General features: G+C 51.2%; 1 protein-coding gene across 2 annotated transcripts in view; it reads right to left on the bottom strand.

Moving 5' to 3' along the window:
* Positions 1–21,210, bottom strand: part of LOC123349200 (heterogeneous nuclear ribonucleoprotein C-like 2) — a 46,851-nt gene that overhangs the window by 7,095 nt on the left and 18,546 nt on the right. For both annotated transcript variants that reach the window (XM_044987063.1, XM_044987064.1), the window contains exon 3: positions 39–89. In XM_044987063.1, coding sequence (XP_044842998.1) covers positions 39–89 — 51 coding nt within the window. The remainder of the gene's footprint in view (positions 1–38; positions 90–21,210) is intronic.

Below are 21,210 nucleotides of genomic sequence, written 5' to 3'. Positions count from 1 at the left end.
AAGAACTGGCAGGTGCCTTGGGGCCAGACATCGCTCACCTGTACGGGAAATCGTCCCTGTAGAGCTCATAGTCCAGGTCACAGTTACTGCTGCAGAAGGAGAGAGAAGATAGCAAGGGTCACTCGCAGCAGTGAGCATGAGGGTAGCTGTGCCGCCCCCATGCCCCCGTCCCAGCAATGCCACTCAGCCATGGGGCCCGGGAACCCCCAGGAGGCTGCAGCAATGCTTAGTTGGTGAGATTTCTCTGCTTACACAGCATGGGGATTACCATGCGGAGTAGGGGCCATCTCTAGATCATGGGGAGGGATCAGCAGTGATATTGGCAATTGTGGGTGTCTCTGGATTAGCTGGGAGGGACAGTCCGGAGGGGCTGGCTGGATTATAAGGCCTTTGCTTGGTGGGCGGGGGGTGTGTTTTATTTAAAATTTCCTGGGAATTTATTAGGGTTTTTTAAAATAAAAATTACAAAGAATGGGGGTAATTGGTGCAAGAAATGAAGGCTGCCACTTTCTGGATAAATATCGGGGTTCGGCTCGCTCTCTTCTGCTGCGTTTGGGAGCTGTCAGAAAAACCCTCATGTTCTGAAACACCGTCAGCTGCCACCTTCCCCTTTCAGCCCACTTCAGCACGACAAGCAGCTGCCCAACTTTTATTTGCTTTCAACACTCTTGAAGGAGGGCACAGCAGGGCCCCCCTTGGTCCTGCCTCTGCCAAAAACCACTCCCAGACTCTCAGGTTCAGCAGTCACCGGTGCAGTTTATTTACAGGGTGCAATCCCACCACCTTCTCACCATATACAGCATGGGGGCTTCAGGCCGAAGGACTTCCCAGCTTCTGCAGCCAGGAGCTCCCACTCTCTGTCTGGTTTTCTGGAGCCCCAGGCTCATCAGGCTGGGAGCTGTTTCCCCTTTGCCAATCAGGAACAGGTTTCTCTAGCCAGCTGCGATTTACCTCCCGTAATGGCGTGACACAGGGCTGGCTCAGCAGTTCATGCCCAGCCTCCTGTCACACACCTCCCCCCTGGCCTAACCGCCAGGTTCGTCCTTCCCCATCCCCTCTACCAGATTGGGCACTCCAGGGGAGTTCTCCTTCTACCTTCGGGGGACCCTCCGGGGTCCTCCTTGCGGGATTCATTTACCCCCCCAGCCACAGAAATTACACTGTGTGGGGGGTGGATATCCCCATAGGTCGACTGCAACCCACAGGTCCTCACACCATTCGCACCCCGGGGTGTGTTCCCCAGCCTTTTCCCCATTCCCTTCCAGCAGAGGTTGGTCCCTACTTCCCCCTGGACACCCAGGGCCTCAGGTTTCTCAAACCCACCAAGCAGGGCCTGGGCCTCTTCTCCTGGGGGTCACCTTGTAGGGAGCTCCAGTGGGCCTTTCTCCTCTGCTAAGGGCCTTGGGAGGAACGTCTCCCCCATCCCTCCTTCCTCACTTCCTTCTTGACTCGGGCTGTTGTCTAGGGCTTTTCACGGCAATTTCCTGAGATGGTCTCCCTCTCTACTGGGGCTTCGTGGTTTAGATGGTTCCACTCCCTTCTTTGGGGGTCCTCCCCTTTTCCCCACTGTGGCTTCCTCCCACTGCCTCCTTTCCCTCCTGGGAAGGGGTTCCACTCTGTGCCCAACACCACCGGATAAAGCAGTCCCTCCACTACTCCGACCTGTCTCCTCCAGAACCTGCCCCAGACCTCAAGGGGCACCTGGGCCACAGGGACTGTCTCTCATCCCCATGGACACATTCAAGGTTCATCTTGGCTCTGGGAATCATCCAGTGCAGCTTTACCAGCCACCTCTGGATAAGAAAGCAGGCTGAGGCTGTATCTATTAGGGCCCTCTGTAGTTTCCTCCCCACCATCACCAGAACAGTGGACAATCTCTTCCCTCCAGCGCTAGTCCAGCCACAAAACTCGGCCCAGCCACACTCCACGTACGGGCTGTTCCCCTTGTTATGTCCCTAGCCTCTGTTTGCCAGAGGGTGGAGCTGGACGGCAGGAGAGAGATCACTTGATCATTACCTGTTACATTCATTCCCTCTGGGGCACCTGGCATTGGCCACTGTCGGGAGACAGGATACTGGGCTGGATGGACCTTTGGTCTCACCTAGTACGGCCGTTCTTATGCTCTTAAATGGTCAGGCCCCAGGGGGAGCTCCTCGGGTGTCTTCCCTTTTCCTCTCTGGGCCCTTTCCAGGGTGTGTGTGTGTTCCTCTGGGCTTTCTCCCAGTCTCCAAGTCTTTATAAGGTCGTCCCCTCTTTCCTGGGGAAATTGGCCTCCGCATACCCCTCGGTCAGTTTCACAGCCCCCGCCACCATACTCGGTTGATGCCGCCTAACCCATACTCGTATGCTATCGGGGGGGGGGGGGGGGAAAGAGTAGGAACTGTTCTAGGATCAATGCGTCCATAATCCCCCCCACTGTCTGGGTGCGGGGCTCAGCCAGCGCGGGGCCCAGTCCATCAACCTTTGGGCGAACTCCCGGGGCCGCACCCCCCCTCCCCCCTTGCTGACCGTAACTTCTGGCGGTATTTCTCAGAGGACAGTCCCACCCAACCCAGGACAGCTGGCTTTACCGCATTGTATTTCCTGGTCTGTTCCTCACTCAGGAGCATTTCAGCCACTTGGGCATCGCCTGCTAGATAGGGTGCCCCATCCTATCCAGCCCCCATGGCTACCCGCTCAGAAGTGGGTCATCTGCTGGGACCATCTTACATAGTCCTGTGCCCAGGTGGGACTCACCATCCTCTGCAGGAGCTGCTGTTGTACGCTGGCCTGCTCCTGCAGGCTTTTCTGCTGCTCGGCCTGCCAGGTAAGCAAATCCTGCCTCTCCACCTGGGGGGATTGCTGCAAGCTTTGCATAGCCTTCTGCATCTCCTCCTGCTGCTTTACCAGCCACTGCAGTGTCTCTTCCATCTCTGGGCCACCAAACTCTTGCGCTGGCTCAGGATCCCGGACAAGCCCCCACGTGTAACAGGGCATAGGAGGGCTCCCCTTGCTCTGCTCCAAAAACCACCCACAGACCCTCAAGCTCAGCAGTCACCGGTGCAGTTTATTTACAGGGTGCAATCCCACCACCTTCCCACTGTATACAGCACGGAGGCTTCAGTCTGAAGGACTTCCCAGCCTCTGCAGCCAGGAGAGAAGAGCTCCCATCCTCCTTCCACTCTCTGGCTACCCCTCTGGTGTCTGCCCTGCCCCCACCCCTTACCGTCCCCCAAAGCTTTTCTGGAGCCCCAGGCTCATCAGGCTGGGAGCTGTTTCCCCTTTGCCAATCAGGAACAGGTTTCTCTAGCCAGCTGCGATTTACCTCCCTTAATAGGAGCTGGCATGACGGAGCTGGCTCAGCAGTTCGTGCCCAGCACCCTGTCACGACTCTCTGTGCTATCTGTAAAGGTGGTACGTGTATGTGGCAAGCGTGAAACTGACGACACGACGTATACCAGCACTGATCCAGCTCCCCAGTCAGAAAGGGGAGATAGCAGCTAGGTCACCTGGGACACCCATCTCTCCTTCCAGAGCAGGAATCTGGATCTAGTGTGTTTCCGCACTTCCAAAATTAAGGGGGAAATCAGTAAAAATGGAATTATGGCTTTTGTAAAACCCAGGAATTTTTCAGTAAAAATTGAACAGGAAAGGCCTTATGGGGGAGACAGGCACTGAAGGGGTGTCTCTGGGTGAGTGGGACACTGTCACTGAGGCTCACTGTGGATTCTCAGGGCATTTAGGTTCCTCCAGGAAGTTTATTACTGAGCGTCTGTGTCTGAGTTTAGACAGAGATGAGCCCCCTTCAAGCAGTCTGAGCAGGACCCATTATCTGGGAACCTGCAGTTATAGGTTTCTGATGTTAAATTTCATGGTTTCTGGTTTTGTGCACACACTATCTGGTCTTTCAGCTCCAACGTAAGAAGCAATCTGTCAGGGAGAGCATCTCCAAGGCAAGAAGCCAGCATGCCTGTAATAAATCATGCACCATGAACCAGAAGTTTGGGGTCTGCGTGAAGGATGTAATAAAATATTCTGTAAAAGCTCATTTTGCTGCTTCAGCTCTTGCAGAGTCAGTAGCTGTTAGATTAATACTAATGTGAAGCTTTGCTTTGGAGTGTCACCACTCAGTGAGGGTGCCAGGGTAGGGGAGGGATGCAGAAGTCCAAATTTCCCTGGGGTCCAGTGTTTCTATTACATCAGCAGAAACATCTGAGACAAAGGAAGGGCTTGTGATTCAGACACAGGGGTGGGAATCAGGACATCTGAATTTGGTTCTCTTATAGCTCCACTGTATGATTTTAGAGGAGTCAGTTCCCATCTCATTGCCTCAGTTTCCCTCTCTGTATAACAGGGATAATGATCCTCACCTCACCCAGAAAAATGGTTTTGAGCTTTAGTTCATTCATGTTTGGAAAGTGCTTTGGAGACTCTTGGCTAGAAGGGGCTGGTGAAGGGCAAAGAATGAGAGTTGACACCATGGTTTAAAAGTTTGGGGGCCCAGAAGTGAGAATGTAGGAGGCTTCCGGCTGGGCACAGGTGTTACCTATCAGCTCTGTGTTCTTGGGGAACCAGGGTGCAGTACCCAGCCTATCTGACTCACAAAAGACCATCCCCTCCCCCAGCCTTTGCTTGAACCAAAGCTGATCAGAAGAAAGACTTACAAAAAGCAAGGAAAAGGCCGTGGGAGGCATCTCCATTAGCGACAGAATGGAGAACAGAGATTCCAAGGCAAGAACCGCCTAGAACTCTATGACCAGAAAACCAGGGAAGCAGTGCATGATGGGGGATCTCTGCTCCAGCTGTTAATGAACCCACACCTGCACACACCCAGCTCAGCAGTTATCAGACCAGTTCTAGTAATAAATCCTTGATTGGTATCCAAAATACTGATGCTGCCTAATTGCATTGTGAGCTCCCTCCAAGGAACACCGCCCACAGCCAAGAATGAGCAGTTCCTATTGTCTAGCCTGAACAAAACAACTCTGGTTTACTCCCTTGTTTACATATAAACAAATCTAGGGTTTTCCTTTGAACCATTGTTCTCTCCCTACAAAAACCCCCTACCCCTCTGATGCCTGGATCCAAAATCTGCATCAGTGCCACTGGGACGTCATCTTCTCCTGACCGACTGTGCTGGGGGCTCTGCCCGTCTCCAGCACTCAGCTACCACCAGCATTTGGGAACCCTGACCGGTTCAAGCTTCACGGAGTGGTGAGAACCCAGCATGTAGCCTTCTGACCCTGACTTGCGTGATCAGTTACAGTTTTCTAAACCTGACTTCTATAATCAAATTTAAGTTAGATTTAATATTATCACTGCTTTGTTTGTTTCGCTCCCCTTGTATGGTTATTACCTGGCAATAAATAATGTTCATGATTAAGCTGGTTGCTTCTCTCTCTCCCTCCTTCATGGGTGTTTTTTGGCTTCCTCATTCGCTCTGCAGCAACGCTCCTTGTACCTAAGCTAAAGATCCCTGGAGCGTCCAAAAATCCTGTGGACTTTGCTCATCAAGTTGGTTACGACCAGAACAATTGTAACGTGAAAATGGGGACAGGGATGTGCTGAACCTGGGACATCTAAGGGTGGCAGCTTGGAAGTGCTGCTCAACCCAGCCCACTGGGCCCAGGGACATACAAGGGGTCAGCTTGGGAGTGCTGATTAACCCGGTCCTCTCAGAGAGAGGTAGGGGGTGGGTGGGTGTGAGTGTGTGTGTGTGCGCGAGAAAGAGAGGGATTGTGGGGAACCTAGGTCCTGCAGGATAGCTCCATTGGGAGAGAACTTGCAGAAGTGGAGCTCCGCGTGAGGACACAAGTGACACAAGCAGTACATTGATAGAATTACAGAAACCCCCCCCCCCCAAATAAATAAGCAAGCCCCACAGTCACGGGCAAATCTGGTAACACAGGGGACACACTATCAGGAGAATACGAGTTGGGAGAGAACATGTTCCACTCCTCCACCAACCACCATGCAACAGCTGGCTGCAAGCAGGCAAAGCATTCACAAGAGTGAATATTTTTGTTGACTCATTATTCAGTTCAGAATGTGTTTTCCCCATTAGCAAGAAGTTACGCACCCTTGTGCAGTAACAATGGTTCTTTGAGATGTCTCTCCCCTATAGGTGCTCCACTGTAGGAGTGCGTGCGCCCCACACTGCTGATCGGAGAATTTCAATAGCAGTCTGTCCCACAAGCGTGTTACCTCACTCACCTCAAGGCTTGCCAGCATGTGCGGGCATTTCCCTCCTCTGTTCATTCTCTACCACAGAGTCAACTGGAGGGAACTCTGAAGTAGAGGGGAGGAGGGTAGGTCGTGGAGCATCCACAGGGGGACACATCTCAAAGAATCGTCATTAGGGCACAAGTTGAGTATCTTCTTCTTCAAGTAACGTCCCTATGGGTGCTCCAATGTAGGTGACTCCCAAGCAGTATCCACCACTGGAAGATGGGACCTTCGAGTCAAGTCTGATATAGACGACAGTCCTGCAGCACCGAACTGGGCGTCTGTAGCTGAATCACCCATAGTGCTATGCAAAGGTATGCACAGATAGAAATCTGCAAAGCAGCTAGCTGGGTGACATGGGGACCTTAGAGAAGGTGACTGACGAAGAGATTGACCTCATGGAACATGTGCATATTGAAGATGGGGGTGTTACCACACACAGTTGGTAGCATAGTCTAATACAGCCAGAGACCCACTTGGAGAGCCACTGAGCTAAGATTACTACACCCTTCGATCTATCCGCAATGGAGAGGAAGAGTTTCAGAGATTTTCTAAAGGTCTTTGTTCTGTCCAAATAGAAGGCCAAAGCTCTTTTCACGTCGAGCATATGGAGGATGGCTTCCCTGTTGTCCTCAGGAGGTTTGGGATAAAGGCCTTGGCTACACTTGAGAGTTACAGCGCTGTTAGTGGCTTTATAGCGCTATAACTCACTCCCCGTCCACACTGGCAAGGCACATACAGCGCTATATCTCCCTGGCTACAGCGCTGCTTGTACTCCACCTCCACAAGAGGAATAAAGAGTATAGCGCTGCTGCTGCAGCGCTGGGGTGCCAGTCCAAACTCGTATTTCCTCTATCCTGGCTGAAGTGATGGCAACGAGGAATGCTTTCTGAGTTAGTGAACAACAGGCCATATTCTCAACCAGCAGTCTAGTCAGTTCTTTTCATATTAGGTTGAGGTGCTGTTAGGGAGCAGGGGCCTGGGTTGTGGGAAGAGGTTTGCTATGCCTTTAAGAAACCTCTTCATAGCTGGGTGGGAGAGGATTGAGTAGCCTTGTACCTGCTGGTGGAAGGTTGCAACTGATGCGAAATGAACCTTCAGCAAGCTAATAGAGAGATGTGATTTCTTTAAGCTTAACAGGTGGTCTAGGACCACCGGTATGGTGGCTGAATTAGGGGTGACCCCCTTGGGCTGGCACCTCTTCCATTTCTGAAGGTAGGTATGACAAGTAGTGCCCCTTCTACTGTGTAATAGCACCTCCTGTTCCTCCTCAGAGCAAGATGTTTCTATGTGTTGGAAACATGAAGGAGCCATGCTTTGAGTCGCAGGATCTGCAGATTGGGGTGGAGAGTGTAACCCTCATTCTGCGACAGGCGGTAGAGTCATCAGCAGACATCATGCCAGCTGCAACAGGTAAGGGTACCGCGTCTGCCTGTGCCAGGTGGGGATGATCAGAATGATCTTTGTTTTTTCCATGTTTATCTTCAACAGGACTTTCAGTAATAGAGGGACTGGGGGAAAGGCATAAAGAAGGCCTTTGTCCTAAGGAAGGAGAGCATCTACCATGGAGTGTCGTTCAATCCCCACCCAGGAGCAGTACTCTGGACATTTCTTGTTCTGGTGAGCAGCAAACAGGTCTATTACCAGCATCCCCTATTGTTGGAATATGTCATGTAGAATCACTGACTATCTCCCATTCACGGTCATGTGGGAATTTGCGGCTGAGACTGTCCGCCATCCTGTTGTGTATTCCCAGTAGGTACGTCTGACAAAGTGGGGATTTTCCCTTGTTATATTGTATGTGAGCCTATAATGTTTTGCATGAATGCTCTCTGTGCCTCAGTTTCCCTGTGTATTGCACCAATGTCTAGGCGGTGGAAATAAGGGTGTGTGACTTTTGTGGGGGCTGCTCCAGCTGCCTGCATGGATGCTATGGCTGCCCCTTCGTAACCTGAGACCCAGGAGGGGGATGCGACCAGATGACTCGAACAGCTTAATGGGACTAAATCAAGGGGCCCAGATAATCTTCATCCAAGAATATTAAAGGAACTGGCACATGAAATTGCAAGTCTATTAGCAAGAATTTTTAATGAAATCAGTAAACTCAGGGGTTGTACCATATGACTGGAGAATTGCTAACATAGTTCCTATTTTTAAGAAAGGGAAAAAAGTGATCTGAGTAACTATAGGCCTGTTAGTTTGACATCTGTAGTATGCAAGATCTTGGAAAAAATTTTGAAGGACAAAGTAGTTAAGGACATTGAGGTAATTGGGACAAAATACAACATAGTTTTACAAAAGGTGGATCGTGCCAAACCAACCTGATCTCCTTCTTTGAGACGGTAACAGATATTTTAGACAAAGGAAATGCAGTGGATCTAATTTACCCTGCTTTCAGTAGGGCATCTAATATGGTTCCACATGGGGAATTATTAGTTAAATTGGAAAAGATGGCTCTGGGTCCCCTCCCCCTAAGATAGACATGGCTGAAAAATCAGTGATTTCTGTGATAGCAAACTCTGTTCTATGCTGTGTTCCTGTCGACTAATAAACCTTCTGTTTTACCTGCTGGCTGAGAGTCACATCTGACTGTGGAGTTGGGGTGCAGGGCCCTCTGGCTTCCCAAGGAGCCCTGTCTGGGTGGACTTGCTTGGGGAAGTGCACAGTGGGGATCACAGAATATCAGGGGTGGAAGGGACCTCGGGAGGTCATCTAGTCCAACCCCCTGCTCAAACCAGGACCAATCCCCAGACAGATTTTTGCCCAAGATCCCTAAATGGCCCCCTCAAGGATTGAGCTCACAACCCTGGATCTAGCAGGCCAACGCTCAAACTGCTGAGCTATTCCTCCCCCCCAGCTATGGAAGCTTCTTGCCCTAGAGACAGTCTGCTCAGAGAGAGGAGGCTCCCCCAGAGTCCTGACTGGCTTTGTATGGAGTACTTCCAGAGCATCGCCCTGGTGACTCTGTGACTGTAGGTGGCTGATATTAGGACGTTATGGGAGATGCACTGGTTCCACAGCTTCAGTGGAATGAGACCTGGCGCCTCCCTGCTGGTTTATATAATACATAAAGGCCAGGTTGTGCGTCATGACCTCCGTGTGCGTTTCCCTGATCAGGAGGAGAAAGTGAGCACACACATTTCTGACTGCTCTGGGCTTGAGCAGGCTGATACGGAGGCCTGTCTCCACAACAGACCATGTGCCCTGTATTGTGTGACCACTGAAATGTGCTCCCCATCCTATGAAGGATGCATCGGGGGTCAGGGGAAGGGATTGGGAAGACTGAGCAAACAGGATTCCCGTACACACATTTCTCAGGTCCTTCCACCAGGCTAAGGCTTGCTTGACCCTGGTGGGCACTGATAGACGCTTGCCTATGTTGTCCCTGTTCAGCCTGTAAACCGAATCCAACCATGCTTTAAGGCAACTCATGTGTAGTCTGATGGGAGCAATTCCTGATGTGCCCAAGGCCATGTGCCCAGAAGCTGAAGGCAATGCCTGGCCGAGATATGGGGGCTGGACTGCGCTCTCTATCAATGAGGAGAGAGTGAGAAATCTGTGATGTGGGAGGAGCACCCTCGCCTTAGTGAAGCTGAGGTCAGCTCGTATGAATTCTAGCCTCTGTACCAGTGTTAAGGTTGATTTTTATTCGTTGATCTGTAGGCCAAGATTCAGAAACAGGTCCCATGTGGTCTGAGTGACTCGATGGGCCTCTGTGCAGGACTGTGCCCTGAGAAGGCAATCGTCCAGGTAGGAATAAATCATTATTCCCTGAGTGCGTACGTGAGCTGCTACTACCGAAAGGAACTTGGAGAACACCTTGGGGGCCGATGAGAGGCCAAAGCGAGTGCTCTGTACTGGAAGTGGTCCTGGCCTGGCCTGAATCTGAGGTAACACCTGTGACTTGGTATGATAGAAATGTGGAAGTATGCATCTTGAAGATCAAGGGCCGAGAGCCAATCTCCTTCCTCAAACGCTGAATGATCACTGATGGGTGACCGTCTTGAATTTCTGCACTTTGACATATCGGTTGAGTGCTCTGAGGACCAGTATCAGTCTCCAGCCTCCCTTTTATTTTGGTGTCAGGATGTAGCAAGAGTAGAAGCTTTGCTTCTGAGGTGCACAGGCACAGGTTCAATAGCTCCTACTCTCAGGAGATGGTTTACCGCTTGACGTAGTGAACTCTCATGAGAAGGGTCCCTGAAGCAGGATGGGGAAGGGAGGAGAAGTAGATGGCATATCTATTCTGGATGATCTCCAGCACCCACTTGTCAGAGGTTACCCGTTCCCAGATGCTGCGGAATGGGGCAAGGCGGTGTCCAAAAGGAGGAGTGGGGTTTCCCAGTGTAAGGTGGTGAGGAGTGTTCGTCTCGACCAACCCGTCAAAACTGCCACTTGGAGGTTAAGGGGTCAGATGAAGACAGCTGTGGTCCTGATTGCTTTTGCTTAGGGAACCTTGATTTCTTTCTCTGTGGCTCATAAGATCCCTGTGATGAGCACTGAGGCGCGTGCTGCGATGACCGGGACTTAAACAGCAGTTGAGGGCTGTATTTTCTCTTGTGGGCCAGCATGTATCCCTAGGTCACCCAAGAATCCTTCAATGTGTGAAAGGAACATCTGTCTTTTCAGTGAACAGCTTCATTCCCTCAAAGGGAAGGCCCTCCACTGTGGGTTGGACCTTTTTAGGGAAGCAGACAACTGCAGTCATGAGGCCCTTCTCATAATCATGGCCGCGGAACTTGAACATGCCGCCATGTATGCCGCATCTAATGCAGTCTGGAGAGATGTTTTTGCAACCATCTGGCCCTTGTTAATTATGGCCATAAATTGGTCTTTGTGGGAGTCCAGGAGCTGATCAATAAAAGAACCTAGTTTCACATAATTCTGGTAGTCATATTTGGCCAACAAAGCCTGGTAATTAGCCACCTGGCACTGAAGAGTGGCTGATGAAAATGCCTCTCTGCCAAACAGATCCAAGCCTTTCCCGTTTTGGCCATACGGGGTGGATTTAAACTGGTACTGGCAGCTCCTAGAATTAACTGGATCCACAGTGATGGAATTGGGAGGCAGGTGGGAGAATAGAAATTCCGTGCCCTTCGCCAGTACATAACACTTTTTGTCTGCTCGATTGCATGTCAGCGGGACAGACACAGGGGTCTGTCATATAATTCTTGCAGGATCCAGGAGCACCTCTCAGCTGGGAGGGCCATTCTGGCAGAGGTAGAAGAGTGGAGAATGTCCACCAGTTTGTGGTGAGGCACAGTCACTTGGTGCAGCTGTATTTGCAGGGCTTCTGCCACACTCTGAGCTAAGTCCTGGAATGACTTAAAATCATCCACCATGGATGGCAGTGGGGGCATCACCCCTCGTCAGGTGAGGACAATGGGAGACGAACTTGAAGGGTGTCTTCCCTTTCTGCTTCAGCCTCAACTTCCTCCCCCAGGTGCTCAGGAGGTTCCGAACCTTTGACGTCCCAGCTGAAGGAGGGTGCCTCCTTGCCTGCTGGTACACCACGCTCGGGGTCTGGGAGGCTTGTTGCCTCTGGGCCCGCCAGAAGTCCCAGTCCGGCCCTTGAGGATAGGGGGCTGGTGCCTGGTACTATGGCTGCCCAAACCATGGAGGTTGAGGGTCCCTGATGAAATTGGGATCCCTATGGAGGGTAGGATGAGCGGTGGGAACCCAAGTGCTCTTGCTCACTACCTGACTCTGATGTGGAGAAAGGTGGTGCACGGCATAGAGATGTCATTGAGACCAATGCTCTGGGAGAACTCGGCAGCGGAGCCCTGGTACTGCGTCGGACACAGAGATCCATGGCACACTGGAAATCCGCTGGCGTGGATGGTGTCGGTACCAGTTGTTGTCAGTGCCAAGAAGTCTGTACCGATGGAATTGGAGAGACAGACCTAATCGTATGGTCCATCAGTGCCACTTGCACCAGGCTGCATGGCAGCGCTTACCTTGGGGGAGGGGCTCCCTGGTTCCCACCAGCATGTCCCTGCAGCTCCTAGGCAGAGGAACCGGGGGCTCTGCGTGCTGCCCGCACCCGCAGCTCCCATTGGCTGTGGTTCCCAGCCAACAGGAGCTGTGGAGCCGGTGCTTGTAGCAGGAGCAGCACACGGAGCCCCCCTGGCTGCCCCTCCCCCTAGGAGCTGCAGAGCCATGCCAGTCGGAGCCAGGCAGGGAGCCGGCCAGCCCCACCAACCCCCCGCCCCAGCGGGGGTCCCGGGCCCCGCCACCTACCTCCCCCCCCAGCACCAGGGGGGGTCCTGGGCCATGTGTCACTGCCCCCTCAGCACCCGCGGTTTTAGTCAGGGGTATATAGTAAAAGTCATGGACAGGTCACGGGCCGTGAATTTTTTGTTTACTGCCCGTGACTTGTCCACGACTTTTACTAAAAATACCTGTGACTAAAACATAGCCTTAGCCGTGAGCTACCCCCATCAGAACACATCTGCTCCACTGCTGAAGGACACAGGGAGCCTAGCGCTACGCCACCCTTCCGCCAGAATTAGCTTGGTGGGCCCCTGAAACTCAGGAGAGCAGGTTCAGTTCCTGTCTGTGCCACAGAATCCCTGTGTGACCTTGGGCGAGTCACTTAATGGCACTGTGGCTAGTTCCGAATCTGTAAAATCGGGATCATAATCCTCCTGTTTGGTTAGATTATTTCATGTCTCTCACAGTATCGCAGCTGAGGTCAGGGCCCCCTGATGCATGGCACCGTACAAACACATTGCAAGAGCCAACGCGCTGACAGACTAGACAAGACAGAAAGGAGGGGAAAACAAAGGCGGAGAGAGAGGAAGTGACCCACCAGGTCAGGGCACAGGTGGGGCTCAGTCCCAGTCTTTCTCCCTACTTACTAGGCCATGAGAGGGAGGAGGTTAGTCCTGCCTCTGCCCCCGACTCGATCGGTGATCCTGGAAAGATCACTGTGCCTCAGTTTCCCCATCTTAAAAACAGGCATTGGCTGCAGACAGGTGGTACCAGTGAGCTAAGAGAAGTTTTCCATCTCTAATTACTATGAGTCTATTAGAAGTCCCTGCTCACAGGACCTGGGAGCTGGTTTTAGGAGCAGTACACAAGGAACTATTTTTATGGCTGAAATCCCAACTGGATATCCAGGATCCCTGATCCTTCGTGGGCCGTGTCACCCATTGATGGCTTCCAGTGAGAGACCCTCGCCAAGTCACTGGGCGATGCTCTGGAACTACTCCATATGAAGCCAGCCACGACTCTGGGGAAGTCTCCTCTCTCTGAGCAGACTGTCGCCAGGGCAAGAAGCCTACAAAGCTTCGATCTTCCTGGGTCTGGCCTCAGAGCATTCAGCCTCCCCTTCTACACCGTGCGCTTCCCGCAGCGAGTCTACCCAGGTGGGGCTCCTGGGGAAGCCAGAGGGCCCTGCACCCCAACTCCGCAGTCAGCAGTGACTCTCAGCCAGTCGGTAAAACAGAAGGTTTATTAGTTGACAGGAACACAGTGTAGAACAGAGCTGTTACAGACACTGTGACTTTCAGCCAAGTCCATCTTGGGGAGTCCTGGGCCAGATGCCCTGGACTCTCCCTCTCCTTCTTCCAGTGCCCCACAGCAGACTGCCCGCTTCCAGCAACCTGACCTCTGACCCGCCCTTTGCTCCTCCTCCTGGTCTTTGTCTTGCTTCCCGCATAGAGTCACCTGGTTGCATCCCCCTCCTGGGTCTCAGGTTACAAAGGGCACCAGTCATAGCATCCGTGCAGGCAGCTGGAGCAGCCTCACCTGCCCCAGAGGTCTCAGCCAAAGTCACCCCGCCCCCCCCCGTTCCCACCAAGGTACTGGTGCAGCACACAGGGAAACTGAGGCACACACAATAGTCATGCAAAACAGTAAAACTCACATAGGCTCAGTTAATAAGACTCACATACAACATAACAAGGGGAAATCCCCACTTGGTCACACAGGCCACTGGCCCCGTGCGGCAGGAGAGGCAGCCTCTGCACTACAGTGCTGCTGAAGCGCCTGCACCCAACCACAACGCATTAGGGGAAGCTTGAGAAGCCAGGACACAGTGTTCCAAGGTCAGAGCAGGATAGTGCCAGGGGCTTATGCGGGAAGGACTCTAGCCCACATGCTACAGGCGGCCAACGAGAGCTGGAATTCCCAGCCAGCAAGGAATCTTGGAACATGTGAGCTCACACATAGCAAAACAAGACACCTTCCATTGTGCGCACGTGCACACACACACCCCCACGTGTAGCTGGGGAATTCAAGCAACAGCTACAAAACACAGCCAGGAATCCGAGAAGGCCTCCTCTTTCGTTTCTGCAAACCACATGCCTCAGGCTTATGGGCCAAGGGCGTTCTGCCCCTGGTCCCGGTCCCCATTAGACTGAGCTGTTCTCTCCTCAGGCCCTGTGGCCCCTCCTTGAGAATTTAATTCCAAACCACAGTTCAAAGCGCTTCCAGCAGGGGGAGGGGAAACACTCTCCCAGCCTCCCCCTCATCTGCGTACTTTGGGAGGGAAACGTCTGAACAAGAGTGGGGTCAGAGCCAGACTATGCTGCACCCAACAGAAGAGTGGTTCCAGATCCAAACTCCCCACAGACCAAGCCCAAGCCCCCAAGGTTAACAACCCCAAATTCTGGGACGTTCAGCTCAGGATCTTGAATTCTGGCATTCAGGGGGTGAGTAAGACAGGAGAGTTGACACACTGCAAGCAGCTGGTGGCTCTGTAGCTCATTCATTCTGCAGACACCTTTGTAAGAGACGGATCCCCTCCCCACACTGACCCATCCCCTCTCCCTGCCCCTGCTCTGCTGCTTGGCTCTCCAGTGGCTCTCCTGACCAAAGGCGGTGCATGGCATCCTCTCCCCAGCATCCAAAATATCATTTGAAACAAACACCTTGGACTGCTGATGAAAATCAAGGCGAAGGAGTTGGGGTGAGCCCTATGAGCTGCACAGCCATATTTCAGCAGGAAGATTTGACATGTGACCTCTCCAGCATCCCCCCTGTAGTGGCATCCAGTTGGGAAAGGAGAGTCCACCAAGGCCATAGAGAGAGCTGTGAGATTCCACTACAAAGCGAGTGTTTCTGGCCGTAGCGAAGTGTGCTCTGAAGTGGCATCCAACCCCTGGGACCCTTTCTTCACTACCTTGCCGAGCTCCAGCCCCATCAGACGCAATGGGGAGGGAGGTCCAGGTTGTGCACAGGGCTCATGGCATGAGTTTGGGGCCAGATTCCGTGAACAGCTGTGATGAGATGGGAGAGCTCAGACAGGGAGAACAGACAAAATGTTACCAATGAAAGCTGCAGGGATCTCGGCTCCTCCCACCGAGCTGTAGGGTGGGATGTGAAGACGAGCACGTTCTACTGACGCTGCCGAGGCGGCAGAATGGTCTGATCCAGGGATGGGCAGAGAGCCACACACTCCACTCACACCCTTTGGTGGGTTGTCGTGGCTGAGGAGGAAGCGGGCCATGCTGTCTCAGGGCAGCGCAGCAGAGCAGCAAGTCCCGCAGTGGCATCACATGCACTGGCCTGCCTGTGTTCAGCTCCCTGATTTCGGGAAGGGGGACAAGGCCATGCCCTCGACCTGCCTTTGTGCTGGTCCCCACTGCCCCTGTTTGGTAGCCCCTGGGCACTGTCCACCACAGCCAACCAGGAGGGAGCCTGCTGGGACCCACCTCCCTCTCTGGCTCCAGCAGGTGCGGGCTCAGGGCAATAGGAAAAGTCACCACTTGCCTCCTTTCACAGTCTTCTGCTTGGTGCTGGCAGAGCCTCTCACCCGTCCCTCCCTCCGGGCAGAGATGGTGGTGCGGTCTCCTCTCTCGGCTGGCGAGCCAAACAACATGTCTAGGGGCCAGCTGCAGCCCCTTGGCTACCCGTTGCCCATTCCTGGTCTCATGGTTAAATGACAGAACTAGGTAGCTGGGGGCTGGGTCCCAGACTTGCTGTGCGACCTGGGCAGGCTTGTGCTGGCCTCGCTCTGTGCCTCAGTTTCCCCACTTGTAAAGTGAGGAATAATGATATTTGTCCTTGTCAAATGCTTTGAGACCTTTGTGTGACAACAGCGACGTAAGTGCCAGATGTTATTACCTTGGCATTTGGGCTGGACCCCGAGACTTCCACGAAAAGTGTCAAGGGGACCTCTGATCACCACAAGTGGGGACGACCTTGCCCAGAAGACAGCATCTCCAACAGTCCCTAACAACCTGGGGTGGGGGCAGCTGGTTTGGCTCTAGCTCCAAGGGGAGAATCATCATCGCCCAAAGCCCTAGCGCCCAGCCTGGCGTACGTACCGCAGCTCTGGGGCACTGATCAGCGTGCTCTGTAGCTGATAAGCACTGTGCATTGACCAAATGCACCGGGGTGGAGGGAGCGGTTGGCTCCCCTTCCTGTCTTGCTCAGAGGACGTGGCTGGTTCTGGATTTCAGGTCGCAGGAGGCTGTGGTATTTTAGAGGGTTTCAGGAATGGTTCATGCTGGTCGGACAGACAACAATAGTAACAGCCCTCCTTTTAAAGGCACAGTGCAGCAGCTCTTTGGCAGCAGAGGGGAGAGCAGCCGCCAGGAACGCAGGAAACACTGCCACTGCTGCTATTGTTTGCACCTGGAGTTATTTCAGGATTCTTTGTTCAGGCCCTTTTGTTTTCCAAGTTTCCATCAGGGGGATCTGCTGCTCCCTTCTTTCTCTGGCCTGTTCTTATAGGGACAGTCAGGCCTTCAGATCCACGCCTACAGCATCCAGGCCTGCCAAAAACTCATGTCCTGCCTCTGGCAATGTTCTCCCAAGAGGCTGAAGGAAAGGGAACGCGGGCTCATGGTCAGGGGCAGCCTGGGATTTAGAGAGTTCTGGCCACCGTTTAGCACTTTATTTGGAGGCTAGAGTCACACAGGAGGGGAGCGAGTAGCCTGGAGCTCCTGTGCACTCTTTCTGGCTACCCCGTTCTCTACAGCGCCTCCTGCTAGCACTTAGGCATCAGGCTCTATTAGCTTGATCTGCTAGACCAGGGGTAGGCAACCTATGGCATGGGTGCCGAAGGCGGCACGCGAGCTGATTTTCTGTGGCACTCACACTGCCCGGGTCCTGGCCACTGGTCCGGGGGGCTCTGCATTTTAATTTAATTTTAAATGAAGCTTCTTAAACATTTTAAAAACCTTATTTACTTTACCTACAACAATAGTTTAGTTCTATATTATAGACTCATAGAAAGAGACCTTCTAAAAAGGTTAAAGTATGACTGGCACGCGAAACCTGAAATGAGAGCGACTAAATGAAGACTCGGCACAGCACTGCTGACAGGTTGCCGACCCCTGAGCTATACCATCTCCTACTTTGCCTCCAGCCGTGTGGTGTGACTGAAGAGCCAGACCTGCATCAGCATTCCCTCCAGCAGCTGCTGCTGAGAGGGGCTGGGACTGGATTCCCTCACTCTGCAGAGCCTCCTGTTGGGGAAGCCCAGGAGCAAATCAGTTGCTAGAGGGCTCCATCCGTGTGCACATGCTTAAACCCTCTGCAGGATCGGGCACTCGGCGCTTTGCAGGATAGAGCCCAGAAAGCCCATCGGGAGCTACACAGTGCAGCCATGTAACAGTGACCAAACACTGCTAAAAGGAAGTGAGATGGGACTGGAAGCTCCTTAGAAACTGCAGCTGGAGATCACTGCCTGGAGACCAACAGCCTAGATCAGAATCCCCAGGCAGCCAGCCCCAAAGGGAGCCCAGTCAGAACACACAGGCCCTGGGTTTGTCACATCTGCATTCTTAAGAGGAAGGTGGTGACTTTCCAATAATCTCTGAGGCTGGAATAAGAACGAAGCCGTGAAGGCTAAAGAGAGAGACAGAGAAGAAGGTGGCGGAGAGAGGGTTAGGCTCCCAAGGGATAACAGAGGGGGACAGGGAAAGGAGAGTGTCAGGATGAGAAAAAAGGGGTTCTGACATTGGAGGAGGAGTTCTAGGACACGGACAGGGGCCTGCACAGAGTGGGTTGATTTAACTCACCAAGTGGAAAGCCTCAGTGTAAATCACTGATTTTAATCAACTTTTCCATTTGTACTTTAGCTATTTTCTAAAGAAAAATGCATTCTCACTGGTTGATATAACCATTAAAACATGTTGACTTACAACTAAATAGAGCCTTTATACTAGATTTAGTACATATTTTTGCTGCCTAAGAGAATATATTATAACTATATAGATTTATTTAAGCAATGATATAGCTTAATATTTTCAGATTCTTATTAATGTACAGTTTAGTAGATTACAAAATAGCAATGATCTATTGCTTATTTACTAGATAATTAACCTTTTGTTCATGGTCTGTGTCAAGCTGCATTAGGGTGGTAACTGGAATTTAATTAAACACATAACAAACCCTTAATACAGTACATGATCTATTGTGCCACATTTATAAAGTTTGACCTCCAAAATTAGGTGTTTTCCCCGAATCTTTCTTTATACAGAAAAGCAGGTTTTTTTGTTTTGTTTTGTTTTTAAAAACAGAGATTCCTGGATTTAGCATATTTATTTTTTATTTCAGTGTTTTAAGAGTTTATAGTAAGTTTTAGCCATAACATACTTTGTATTAAATTCAGATTTCATTTTAAACAGGTTTATTGTTAAAAAATTATTATAATTCAAATATCAAAATGGAAAAAAAATCCATTTATATAAAAAATCCATTTGTTTTTTAAAAAAATCATCAATTTTTGTCCACCCCGCGTCTGTGACATGGTTACTGGGAGGCATCGTGATCTCCCTATGCACACGACTCCTGCTGACTGGCAAAGCGCTTTCACAGCCCTCCCTTGCATCCCAGCAAGAGCCGTTGGTGCCCCCAGCTCTGCAATGGCAATGGACAGCCGGAGTGATTTCACTTCCGGCTGGAGGGGTGGCCAGTGAGGACTCTACCCTAGCGTCAGCAATCTAAGGTACTGACTGTGGCAGACTACATGGCTCTGGGAAGAAGGATAAAAGAGTTTGGGGTGCCAGTGGAGTTCTCGTCCATCTTCCCCGTTGAAGGAAAAGGCTGGGCAGGGACCGTCAAATCGTGGAAGTAAATGTGAGGCTACACAGGTGATGTCAGTGAGAGGGCTTTGACTTCTTCGACAATGAGTTGATGTTCCAGGAAAGAGGATTGCTGTGCTGGGATCGGCTCCATCTGACATTCTGATAAGTTAGCTGGAGAAATGAGGGCTTGACGGAACTCACATTAAGTAGAATACATAATTGGTTAAACAACCACGAACAAAGAGTAACTAGTAATGGAATGATGTCAGGTTGGAGGGAGGTCTCAAGTGGGGTTCCACAGGGCTCTGTTCTGGATCCGGTGTTGTTTAACATCTGTTTTAATAACCAGGATGTAGGAATAAAGAGCATACTGATCAAATGTGCAGATGACACAAAGCTGAGGGGGGAAAGCTGCCAACACTTTGGAGGATAAAGCTAAAATTCAGAGGGATCTTGATATATTGGGGAAATGGGCTAAAGACAACAAAATGAAATTCAGCAAAGACAAATGTAAGGTGCTACACTGAGGGAAGAAAAACCAAATGCACGAATACAGAATGGGGGATAACTGGCTTGGCAGCAGCACTGCTGAGAAAGATCTGGGAGTTGTGGTGGATCACAACCTCAACATGAGTCAGCAATGTGATGCTGCGGCAAAAAAAGCAATTGCCATTTTGGTTGCATTAACAGAGGCATAGCATGGGAGTGACAGTACCGCTCTACTTGGTGCTGGTTAGGCCTCAGCTGGAGTAGTGTGTCCAGTTTTGGTCACCAATGCATAGAAAGGATGTGGAGAAACTGGAAAGGATCCAGAGGTGAGCGACAAAGATGCTCGAAGGGCTGGAATGCAAGTCATATGAGCAAAGGCTGAAGGAACAGGGTAGGTTTAGTTTGGAAAAGAGGAGTGTGATGGGTTGGATCACAGAACCCCCCTTGGGAGCTGCCAACTGATGTGCCAAGACTACTTCTGCCCCTGCTTTCCTGCCCCGTCAGCTTAGGACATCAGTGCCCTGCCTGGTTTGAGCCAGACCCAGGTGTGGATCACGTTCCTCAACAGCTGCAGGCTTACCGGAAAGCAGCTTACAGAAGTGTTCCTCCCTTTAACACTCAGATGCCCAACTTCCAATGGGGTCCAAACCCCAAATAAATCCGTTTTACCCTGTATAAAGCTTATACAGGGTAAACTCATAAATTGTTCGCCCTCTATAACACTGATAGAGAGCTATGCACAGCTGTTTGCCCACCCAGGTATTAACACAAACTCTGAGTTAATTAGTAAGTAAAAAGTGATTTTATTAAATACAGAAAGTAGGATTTAACTGCTTCCAGGTAGTAACAGACAGAACAAAGTTAAGTCACCAAGCAAAATAAAATAAAACATGCAGATCTATGTCTAATCAAACAGAATACACCCTTAGAGGTGCGTCAGTAAGTTTTTCCCTCAGACTGGACACCTTCCAGGCCTGGGCACAATTCTTTCCCCGGTACAGCCCTTGTTCCAGCTCAGGTGGTCGCTAGGGGATTCCCCATGATGGCTGCCTCTTTTGTTCTGTTCCATCCACTTATATCTCTTTTGCATAAGGCGGGAATCCTTTGTCCCTCCCTGGGTTCCCACCCCTCCTTCTCAATGGAAAAGCACCAGGTTAAAGATGGATTCCAGTTCAGGTGACATGATCACATGTCACTGTAAGACCCCCAAGCCTTCATTCCTCCCAGCCTGACTCACAGGAAGGCCTGGCTGCAAACAGAGCCATCCACAGTCAGTTGTCCTGGTTGATGGGAGCCATCAAGATTCCAAACCACCATTAATGGCCCACACTTTGCATAATTACAATAGGCCCTCAGAGTTATAGTTCATATTTCTAGTTTCAGATACAAGAGTGACACATTTATACAAATAGGGTGACCCCATTCAGTAGATTATAAGCTTTGCAAGGATACCTTACAAGAGGCCTTTTGCATGAAGCATATTCCAATTACATTATATTCACTTATTAGCATATATTTATAAAATTATATAGAG

The sequence above is a fragment of the Mauremys mutica genome, chromosome 14, assembly GCF_020497125.1.
Source record: "Mauremys mutica isolate MM-2020 ecotype Southern chromosome 14, ASM2049712v1, whole genome shotgun sequence".
In the NCBI taxonomy this organism is placed as follows: Eukaryota; Metazoa; Chordata; order Testudines; family Geoemydidae; genus Mauremys; species Mauremys mutica.
Note: the sequence above shows the minus strand (reverse complement) of the source record. Positions and strands in the feature narration are given on the sequence as shown.